The 12,129-nt window shown below is 40.4% G+C and overlaps 1 protein-coding gene across 2 annotated transcripts in view; it reads left to right on the forward strand.

Moving 5' to 3' along the window:
- The window catches only part of CEP85L (centrosomal protein 85 like), a 189,622-nt gene that overhangs the window by 105,124 nt on the left and 72,369 nt on the right, over positions 1–12,129 (forward strand). For both annotated transcript variants that reach the window (XM_044249937.1, XM_044249926.1), the window contains exon 4: positions 3,258–3,379. In XM_044249937.1, the coding sequence (XP_044105872.1) occupies positions 3,258–3,379 (122 nt within the window). The remainder of the gene's footprint in view (positions 1–3,257; positions 3,380–12,129) is intronic.

Raw genomic sequence — 12,129 nt, forward strand, 5'->3', positions numbered from 1 at the left:
TTAAGGCCTTTATTTCCCTGTTGATCTTTTGCTTGGATGATCTGTCCATTTCAGTGAGGGGAGTATTAAAGTCCCCTACTATTATTGTATTATTGTTGATGTGTTTCTTTGATTTTGTTATTAATTGGTTTATATAGTTGGCTGCTCCCACGTTGGGGGCATAGATATTTAAAATTGTTAGATCTTCTTGTTGGACAGACCCTGAGTATGATATAGTGTCCTTCCTCATCTCTTATTATAGTCTTTGGCTTAAAATCTAATTGATCTGATATAAGGATTGCCACTCCTGCTTTTTTCTGATGTCCATTAGCATGGTAAATTCTTTTCCACCCCCTCACTTTAAGTCTGGAGGTGTCTTCGGGTTTAAAATGAGTTTCTTGGAGGCAACATATAGATGGGTTTTGTTTTTTTAATCCATTCTGATACCCTGTGTCTTTTGATTGGGGCATTTAGCCCATTAACATTCAGGGTAACTATTGAGAGATATGATTTTAGTGCCATTGTATTGCCTGTAAGGTGACTGTAAATGTATATTGTCGCTGTTCCTTTCTGATCTACCACTTGTAGGCTCTCTCTTTGCTTAGAGGACCCCTTTCAATATTTCCTGTAGAGCTGGTTTGGTGTTTGCAAATTCTTTCAGTTTTTGTTTGTCCTGGAAGCTTTTAATCTCTCCTTCTATTTTCAATGATAGCCTAGCTGGATATAGTATTCTTGGCTGCATGTTTTTCTCGTTTAGTGCTCTGAAAATATCATGCCAGCTCTTTCTGGCCTGCCAGGTCTCTGTGGATAAGTCAGCTGCCAATCTAATACTTTTACCATTGTATGTTACAGACTTCTTTTCCCGGGCTGCTTTCAGGATTTTCTCTTTGTCACTAAGGCTTGTAAATTTTACTATTAGGTGACGGGGTGTGGGCCTATTCTTATTGATTTTGAGGGGCGTTCTCTGAACCTCCTGAATTTTGATGCTCGTTCCCTTTGCCATATTGGGGAAATTCTCCCCAATAATTCTCTCCAGTATAACTTCTGCTCCCCTCTCTCTTTCTTCTTCTTCTGGAATCCCAATTATTCTAATGTTGTTTCGTCTTATGGTGTCACTTATCTCTCGAATTCTCCCCTCATGGTCCAGTAGCTGTTTGTCCCTCTTTTGCTCAGCTTCTTTATTCTCGGTCATTTGGTCTTCTATATCGCTAATTCTTTCTTCTGCCTCATTTATCCTAGCAGTGAGAGCCTCCATTTTTGATTGAACTTCATTAATAGCTTTTTTGATTTCAACTTGGTTAGATTTTAGTTCTTTTATTTCTCCAGAAAGGGCTTTTATATCTCTGGAGAGGGTTTCTCTAATATCTTCCATGCCTTTTTCAAGCCCGGCTATAACCTTGAGAATTGTCATTTTGAACTCTAGATCTGACATATTACCAATGTCTGTATTGATTAGGTCCCTAGCCTTCGGTACTGCCTCTTGTTCTTTTTTTTGTTGTGAATTTTTCCGCCTTGTCATTTTGTCCAGCTAAGAGTATATGAAGGAGCAAGTAAAATACTAAAAGGGTGGCAACAATCCCAGGAAAATATGCTTTAACCAAATCAGAAGAGATCCCAAATCATGAGGGGGGAGAAATCTCCTCTGATTGGGATCTCCTTTGATTGGGATCTCCCAATCTCTTCTGATTGGGATCTCTTCTGATTTGGGGATAAAAAGAGGTTCAAAAAGAAAGAAAGAAAAAAAAAGAAAAAAAAGAATTAAAAAAAAAGAAAATGAATAAAGAAAAGTATAAAAAGAAAAATATATATATATTAGATAATCTAGTTAAAAAACGTTAAAAAAGAAAAGGGTAAAAGTTATAAAAAATTTTAGCAGAAGAAGAGAAAAAAAAATGAAAAAGAAAAAAATTAAATTAACTGCAGGACTAAAAAGTCACAGGCAGAAAGCCATGAGTTCCGTGGTTTGTTTTCTCCTCCTCTGGGATTCTGCTGCTCTCTCCTTGGTATTGAAACTGCACTCCTTGGTTGGTGAACTTGGTCTTGCCTGGATTTCTTGTTGATCTTCTGGGGGAGGGGCCTGGTGTAGTGATTCTCAAGTGTCTTTGCCCCAGGCGGAATTACACCGCCCTTACCAGGGGCCGGGCTGAGTGATCTGCTCGGCTTTGCTTTCAGGAGCTTTTGTTCCCTGAGCACTTTCCGTAGAGTTCCGGAGGACGGGAATACAAATGGCAGCCTCCTGGTCTCCGGCCCGGAGGAGCCGAGAGCCCGGGGCCCCGCTCCCCAGTGCGCCCTCAGCGAACAGCTCCTAGTAACTCGCGTCTGCCTAACCTCCGGCCGCGCTCCGAGCTCACCGAGCCTGCGGCCGGTTCAAGGCAGCTCCGAGCTGCGAGCTTACTGTCGGCTCTGTCTCTGCAGCCGGCTTTCCCGTTCCAATATCCGCAAGCTCTGCGACACTCAGACACCCCCGATCCTTCTGTGACCCCGCGGGACCTGAGGTCACGCCGACCCTGCGTGGGCTTCGCCCCGGTTTAGCCTCCGGAGTGATGTCCCTCAGCGGAACCGACTTTTAAAAGTCCTGATTTTGTGCTCCGTTGCTCCGCCGCTTGCCGGGAGCCGGCCTCTCCCCCCGGGGTCTATCTTCCCGTCGCTTTGGATTCACTTCTCCGCCAGTCCTACCTTTCAGAAAGTGGTTGTTTTTCTGTTTCTAGAATTGCTGTTCTTCTTCTCTTCGATCTGCCGATGGATTTGCAGGTGTTTGCAATCTTTAGATAAGCTATCTAGCTGATCTCCTGCTAGCTGAGGTAGTCTCAGCCTGCTACTTCTCCGCCATCTTGACTCCCGATAGATGACAATTTGAAGTCTGTATGCTACAGGTACTAATTTTTATTTCCTTGTGGAAACCTTTCATATAATGTTTGTCTAGTCTAACCATGGCACATTTTCTTATTGTACTTCTTCCTTAAGCAGTGAGTGATTAATCTCTCATTTCCTGAAAGTTTCCACAAGATAATGAGAATAAGATCTTATTTATAGTGTTAAAATAAACAAGATTAAATATTCTATTGTCACCAGTTATTAGACTTGTACTTTTACTTCACTTCCTTGAAATTCTTCCAAGTTATGTTGTATTCACAAGTATGATTTCAGATAGTCTTAAAAAAAAATCAAAGAGAGAGTTCTCTGTTTTTAATGAAAATCGTTGGGAAAGTATTAAATACCATTGAAATATTCTTTTTAAACACTTTAAGTATACTAATATTATAAATATATTTGTGCAGGTTTTGACTGGATTGTCTCGTCAAAGTTATTCACCTTCTGGCTATCAGGATTTCAGTAAGTGGGAATCAGTGCTGAAAATAAAAGAAGGACTGCTAAGGCAAAAAGAAATTGTAATTGATCGGTGAGTCTGTTTTTTTTATTACTAAATATTTTAGGCATACAGAAATGTAGATCATGAAAAAATACCTTTGTACCCACTACTTAGAGTTTAAGAAATATCATCTTACAAATACAATGATATCTCATGTCTGTCCCTCCCTCATCTCACCCCCTCTACAAACCTCTGTGAACCTCTGTGAGAACAGGGTTGGTCTGTTGGTCCATCTTTCTCTTTTCTACCACCCTCCTGTTTACATTAGAGTAACTCATTTGGAAACTCCTTTATGTCTTTATACATGTAGAAAGTTAGTTGCAATGCTGATGAATTATCAAAGATACAAGGTATATCTTTGTGTTTTACACTTGGAAACTATCAAATTGGAAAACTACTTTAGAGTGCTAATACTTTAACTAATGTATGTTAGATCTGAAGATGCAAAAACTATGAACATCATGAATGTTTAAAATTAAATCACTTACAGGTAAACATTTCTAAAATGTTATGTTATGTCCCCCATTAGCCTGGGGGACAGGCTAATTCAAACATTTAAATGTATTTAAGAGTCAAAATTTCGAAAGATTTTGTTTAAATATTTACCACTTTTAAGCAGGACCTACTGGAGTAGCATTTGGGTGGCTCAGTCAGTTAAGCGTCTGCCTTGCTCAGGTTGTGATCCCAGGGTCATGGGATAGAGCCCAGCATTGAGCTCCCTGCTAAGTGGGGAGCCTGCTTCTTCCTCTCCCACTCCCCCTGCTTGTGTTCACTCTCTTGCTTTCTCTCTCTCTGCCAAATAAATAAATAAGATCTTAAAAAACAAACAAAACCCTTCATGAGAGGCGGGGCGGGGGCGGGGGTTCTTCATGCTCACCTGGGAGGAGAGACCACTACTCTGTGAAGTAGAAGCCTTCTTATTTCTGTACTAATAAATCTTTGCCCTTTCCCTAAATGGCTTGCCCTTGAATTCTTTCTCACACAAAATCAAGAAGCCTCCTGGCCTGAAGCCCTCCCTCTTGAGGCTCTGCCTCTCTGGCATCACTTGCATACTTGATAAATGAAGATTCTAGAAGATATGTGATTGAGTTTATGAAAAGCTAAGCTGTTTCACAGTGAAGAGATGGGATGATGGAAGCAGGTCACAGAAGCGACGTTGCTGGAGGAGGGGGGGTCGTGAGCCACGGAATGTGGGTAGCCTCTGACAGTTGGAAGAGGCAAGGAAATGGATTCACCCCTACAGCCTCCAGAAAATAATGTAACCCTGCCAATACCTTGATGTTATCCCATGAGACCCGCATTGCATTTCTAATTTACGAACTTCTGACTAAGGACATGACTGGAAAGAAAGATGTGTACCGAGGCCCAGCCATCAGGGCTCTCTGCAGAATCACTAATGGAATAATGTTGCAGGCCATCGAGAGTTACATGAAGCAGGCCATTATGGATAAAGTCTCCAGCGTATTCAGCTCCACACTGGTGGAGATACACATGAAGATAAGCCATTTACCCAAATTCCCTACTCCTAACGCCCCTTGTCCTCCATGCTATTTGTTATGCTCCACAAATAAGTGTAAATTGGAAGGGGAGGTGAACCATGAGAGACTATGGACTCTGAAAAACAGTCTGAGGGGTTTGAAGTGGCGGGGGGGTGGGAGGTTGGGGTACCAGGTGGTGGGTATTATGGAGGGCACGGCTTGCATGGAGCACTGGGTGTGGTGAAAAAATAATGAATACTGTTTTTCTGAAAATAAATAAATTGGGAAAAAAAAAAAAAAGCCAGTGTTAAAAAAAAAGAAAAAAGATAAGCCATGATGTGGTTAAGCGCTGGGTCAACAAAGCCCAAGAAGCCGCTTCCAGCAACAACATTATGGTCCACTAACATGCATTGGGAGTCCTGTATCACCTCGAAAAGAACGAACGCCTTGCTGTTTCTAAGATGTTGAATAAATTTACTAAATACGGTCTCAAATCTCAGTTTGCTTACTGCATGCTGATCCGAATTGCCAGTCACTTACTAAAAGAAAATGAAGAGGGCCATGAAAGTCCACTCTTTGATTTCATTGAGAACTGCTTGTGAAATAAACATGAAATGGTTTATTGTCATCTGTGTCAGCTGTCATCCATCTTCCTAACTGTACTGCAAGGGAGTTGGCACCTGCCATTTCAGTTCTTTAACTTTTCTGTAGCTCTCCTAAGCCAGCTTTGAGATACACAGCTGTGAGGACCTTGAACAAGGTGGCAATGAAACACCCCTCTGCTGTTATTGCCTGCAGTCTGGACTCAGAAAACTTGATCACAAACTCAAACAGAAGCATTGCTAGTCTGGCCATTACTACATTCCTCAAAACAGGGAGTGAGAGCAGTGTGGACAGGCTCATGAAGCAGGTATCTCCTATTATGTCTGAAATCTCAGATGAGTCAGGGTGACGGCTGTGCAGGTAATTAACACTCACTGTCAGAAATACCCTCAAAAGCACAGTGTCATGATGACTTTCCTCTCCAACATGCCCTGAGATGATGGAGGCTTTGAATATAAGTGGACCATTGTGGACTGCATAATCAGCATTGTGGAAGAGAACCCTGAGGGTAAAGAAGCAGGTCTAGCCCACCTTTGTGAATTCATTGAGGACTGTGAACACACTCTTGGCTACTAAGATTCTACTAAGATTTTGCTGGGCAAAGAGGGCCTCAGAATGCCTGTCCCCTCCAAGTATATCTGCTTTATTTTTAATAAGGTCGTACTGCAGAATGGGGCTGTCAGAGCTGCTGCTGTGAGCGCTTTGGCTAAATCTGGGCTCAAAATGAGAATCTTCTCCCAAACGTCCTAGTACTCCTACAAAGGTGTATGATGGACGATGAGGTTTGGGACAGGGCTACTTTCTACTTGAATGTGCTGCAGGAGAGGCAGGTGGCACTGAATGCTATGTACATCTTCAACAACCTCACCATCTCCGTGCCAGGGATGGAGAAAGCCCTCCACCAGTACACACTGGAGCCTGCAGAGAAGCCCTTTGACATGAAGTCTTTTCCTCTTGCTATGGCCCGTGTCTTTGAGCAGAAAGCAGAAATTACACTTGGGGCCACTTAGCCAAAGAAGTTGGCTCCTTCCAGGCAAGACATTTTCCAAGAACAATTGGCTGCCATTCCTGAGTTTATGGATCTGGGACCCTTGTTCATGTCTTCTGAGCCTGTTCAACTTATGGAAGCAGAGACGGAATTTTTTGTTCCTTGTATCAAGCACATGTTTACCAATCACATCGTGTTCCAGTTTGACTGCACCAATACTCTTAACGACCAGCTGCTGGAGAAAGGGACCGTGCAGGTGGAGCCATTGGATTCTTTGAGGTGCTGTGTTGTATCCCAGCCCCGAGTCTTGCTTACAAGCAGCCAGGAATATGTTACAGTTTGGTTCACCTGCCTGATGATGATTCGACTGCAGTTGCAGCCACCTTTAGCTGCACCATGAAGTTCACGTTCCGGGACTGCGACCCTGACATTGGGGTTCTGGCTGAGAAGGGCTATGATGATGGGTACATGCTGGAAGATCTTGAAGTGACTGTGTCTGACCACATTCAGAAAGTACTGAAGCTTAATTTTGCTGCTGCTTGGGAAGAGGTGGGAGACATATTTGAGAAAGAGGAGAACTTTGCCCTCAGTTCTATGAAAACTCTCAAAGAAGCTATCAACAACATCACATTTCTGGGCCTGCAGCCTGTGAGAGGTTGGACAATGTTCCTAAAAACAAGAATTCCCATTCCCTCTATCTGGCAAGTGTATACAGAGATGGCTATGACTTACTGGTTAAGGTCCAGAGTGGCCTTAGTAGATGGAGTGACCATGCAGGCGACTGGCAGAAGCAAAGAGGGAATACCTATAGATGTTATCGTAGCTTCTGTTGTATAAATTTTTACTGGGCAAAATGAAGTCAATGCACACTTCACTGTCAGTGGGTTTTTAGGCTAGTGGCATGAATTTCCCAGAGTCATACTTTTAAAGATTAATGTCTTTAGAGAAGCAAATTAAATAATTGGCCCTGAGCCAGCAGATCAAGCCAATATCTGTCCTCATGCATGTAAATTTTTTTTTCCTTTTTTTTAAATTTACTTGGTCAACTTTGGTATGACAGTACAGCTTTGGGTGATCTTGTAAATCGAATACTGTCCTGTACCCCAGCTACTTAAACCTCATTATATTCTTTAATTTAATGTGCATCTGAAAGCTCCTGACAATGTTGGAAAGCCTTTATCACAGAGGGGTGGTAGGAGAGGGGAAGACAGAGTCCATTTTTGTCAAAATTCATTTTTATTAATAAAAAATAAATGCTTATTCCAGTTTCAGTTGTTATACGTGAAATTGCTAATAAATAATTTAAGGGGTCCCTGGGTGGCTCAGTGGGTTAAAGCCTCTGCCTTATGCTCAGGTGGTGCTCCCAGGGTCCTGGGATTGAGCCCCACTTAGGGCTCTCTGCTCAGCAGGGAGCCTGCTTCCCCCCACCCCCCCCCTGCCTCTCTGCCTGCTTGTGATCTCTGTCTGTCAAATAAATAAATAAAATCTTAAAAATTTTTTAAAATAATTTAAAATAAAAAAAAATTAGCTATTTCTAGTACAAGTGAATTTTATATGTGGATTTAGGACCCAATGGATATATATTTTACACCTACAATTTAATTCACTTGAATTATACTTGAAATTAATACTTTCCTTAAACGGACTAATATTCAAAGTTTTATTAATATGGATGCATTCTCCCTCAGAATTAATTGGCTTTTATTATTTCTTTGAACACCATTATAATTACCATTCCATTTGGTATAAGTTAATAGGTGTCTTAGTTCATTTGGGCTGCTATAATGAAATACCATAGGCAGGGTGACTTATAAACAACAGAATTTTATTTCTCCCAGTTATTGAGACTGAGAAATCCAAGATCAAGGCACCAGCAGATTTTTTTGTCTGGTGAGGGCCTTCTTCCTGTTTCATAGATGGCTGTTTTCTTGCTGTAACCTCACAAAAAGGGGCAAGGGATTCCTTGGGGCCTCTTTTATAAAGACACTAATCCTATTCATGAGGACTTTACCCTCCTGACCTAATCACCTCCCATAGGCCTCCAGCCGCCTTTTATCATCACACTAGGCATTAGAATATAATATATAAATTTGTTGAGGGGCACAAATAATGAGTCTATGATAGTTAGAAATGTATGTAAGTATCAACGTAATCTATTAAAAATATATATTTCCTAGACTCCACCCCCAAACTACTAGAACTCATTCAGCAATTAAGCAACGTGGCAGCATACAAAGTCAGTGTACAGAAATCAGTAGCTTTCTTATACACTAACAATGAAAACACAGAAAGGCAGATTAGAGAATCGATTCCATTTACTATAGCACCAAGAACCATAAGATACCTGGGAATAAACCTAACAAAAGAGGTAAAGGATCTGTACTTGAGGAACTACAGAACACTCATGAAAGAAATTGAAGAAGACACAAAAAGATGGAAGACCATTCCATGCTCTTGGATCGGAAGAATAAACATTGTTAAAATGTCTATACTGCCTAGAGCAATATATACTTTTAATGCCATTCTGATCAAAATTCCACCAGTATTCTTCAAAGAGCTGGAGCAAATAATCCAAAAATTTGTATGGAATCGGAAGAGACACCGAATCGTTAAGGAAGTGTTGAAAAAGAAAAATAAAACTGGGGGCATCACGTTACCTGATTTCAAGTTTTATTACAAAGCTGTGATCACAAAGACAGCATGATACTGGCATAAAAACAAACCCATAGACCAGTGGAACTGAGTAGAGAGCCCAGATATGGACCCTCATTCTATGGTCAATTAATCTTCGACAAAACAGGAAAAAATATACAGTGGAAAAAAGACAGTCTCTTCAATAAATGGTGCTGGGAAAACTGGACAGCTCTGTGTAGAAGAATGAAACTCGACCATTCTCTTACACCATACACAAAGATAAACTCAAAATGGATAAAAGACCTCAACAAGAGACAGGAATCCATCAGAATCCTAGAGGAGAACATAGGAAGTAATCTCTTCGATATCAGCCACAGCAACTTCTTTCAAGATATGTCTCCAAAGGCAAAGGAAACAAAAGCGAAAATAAACTTTTGGGACTTCATCAAAATCAAAAGCTTCTGCACAGCAAAGGAAACAGTCAAAAAAACAAAGAGGCAACCCACGAAATGGGAGAAGATATTTGCAAATGACAGTACAGACAAAAGGTTGATATCCAGGATCTATAATGAACTCCTCAAACTCAGCACACACAAAAGAGACAATCATATAAAAAAATGGGCAGAATATATGAACAGACACTTCTCCAATGAAGACATACAAATGGCTCTCAGACACATGAAAAAATGTTCATCATCACTAGCCATCAGGGAGATTCAAATTAAAATCACATTGAGATATCACCTTACACCAGTTAGAATGGCAAGACAGGAATCAACATGTGTTGGAGAGGATGCGGAGAAAGGGGAACCCTCTTTCACTGTTGGTGGGAATGCAAGTTGGTGCAGCCTCTTTGGAGAACAGTGTGGAGATTCCTCAAGAAACTAAAAATAGAACTTCCCTATGACCCTGCCATTGCACTCCTGGGTATTTACCCCAGAGATACAGACGCAGTGAAAAGAAGGGCCATCTGTACCCCAATGTTTATAGCAGCAATGGCCACAGTCGCCAAACTATGGAAAGAACCAAGATGCCCTTCAACAGATGAATGGATAAGGAAGATGTGGTCCATATACACTATGGAGTATTATGCCTCCATCAGAAAGGATGAATACCCAACTTTTGTAGCAACATGGACGGGACTGGAAGAGATTATGCTGAGTGAAATGAGTCAAGCAGAGAGAGTCAATTATCATATGGTTTCACTTATTTGTGGAACATAACAAATAGCATGGAGGACAAGGGGTGGTAGAGAGGAGAAGGGAGTTGGGGGAAATTGGAAGGGGAGGTGAATCATGAGAGACTATGGACTCTGAAAAACAATCTGAGGGGTTTGAAGTGGCGGGGGGGTGGGAGGTTGGGGTACCAGGTGGTGGGTATTACAGAGGGCACGGATTGCATGGAGCACTGGGTGTGGTGAAAAAATAATGAATACTGTTTTTCTGAAAATAAATAAATTAATTAAAAAAAAATATATATATATATATTTCCTAACTTCTTATACTGCAGAAGAATACTAAGGAAATAATCCAAAATAATTCAAGTTTCTCAGTTTTGCAGTTCTTAATCCGGTCTCATTCATCTATGCAGTGCCCTTCTTATGCCTAGTTTTAGAGCATGAGAATTAATTGGATGAAGGTATGTAAAAGCCCAAATATGGCCTGATGCATAGACACCATTAGCAAGCAGTGGCCACATATACACCATTTGTAAATAATAGTTATGTTTCGGTGCTTGCCTCTCCTCAGTGGACTCTGAGCCCCCTCACAGAAAAGACTGTTTTTTAAACATTTCATTACTCATAACAGGTATTCAACCAGCATTCACTCAAGAGAAAAAGCTTCATTTTAATGGAAAAAAGGTTAAGGTTGCTGGTTAGCCTATGCTGTTACTGGTAGTAGTAGTTCTTTTGATGGTTTGCACTTTGTGATTGCTTAGCTTTTGCTACTGGATTGATCAGCTAAAATTTAGGGGTATCAGTGCACTTGAGACTGATGCAGAGAGGAAACCGTTATACCTTCAGCAATGACACAGTAAATTATTGCCATTAGTAAATGACACTGGCAGTCTAGCGAGGAATTCTCATTTTGTTATTACTTGTAATTTGCAGTATATATGTTTCTTCTTCAATTGTATATGAAAGTAAAATCTATTGTAATTGTACTAGTAAGCTTTTAAAATCAATAATGCATTCTTTGGTATAATATGGATACTTTTGTATTGAATTCATAATGTCATTCTAATTCATCTGTTTTATAAGCTAAGATTTTTGATCAGATTTCTCAAAGCAAAGCTGAGATGTACATACCATGGTTACTAAAAATTATTGAAATCCCAGCCTTATGGATTTTGATCAATTAACATGAGATTTTGTTCATTGCAACTTATGGTACATGCCTTTTACTTTGAGAAGAACTTCATGATGCAAGAGTATTTTCCATCACAGGTGTTGAAGTGAGATTTGATTATCTTTATCAGCTGATTTGAGCATTTAAATACAGTTTCAATAGTTCATTTTTAGGTGAGTTATTTTGGTTGTTTATACCTAGGCATATAGTATTTAGAATTAATTTCTAAATCCACAGTTGATCATTGAGCAACATCGGGGTTAGGGATCCTGACCCCCTGCGCAGTTGAAAATCCATGTATAACTGTTGACTTCTCAAAACTTAAGTACTAATAGCCTACTGTTGACCTGAAGCCTTACTGATGACATAGTCAATGAATGCTTGGATGTGTGTTGTATGTATTATATATTGTACTCTTACAGCAAATCAGAGAAAAGAAAATGTTAAGAAAACCATAAGGAAGCAAAAATACATTTCATAGTATTATACTGTATTTATTGGAAAAATTTGCATGTAAGTGGATCTTTGCAGTTCAAACCTATGTTGTTCTAAGAATCATGTGTATTTTGTTTCAGTCCCATCTACTGTACTGCAATTCAGTTTTAACACTAAATACCCTAAGTTAGCATCAGACTCCACATCTTTCAGGGCACATAGTCCCCAACAAAACTGTGTAACTTCTGATGCCAGTTTGAAGGTGGCATTTCCAGGTCAACCACACTTCTAAGC

Source organism: Neovison vison, chromosome 1 (assembly GCF_020171115.1).
Source record: "Neovison vison isolate M4711 chromosome 1, ASM_NN_V1, whole genome shotgun sequence".
NCBI classification, from domain to species: domain Eukaryota; kingdom Metazoa; phylum Chordata; class Mammalia; order Carnivora; family Mustelidae; genus Neogale; species Neogale vison.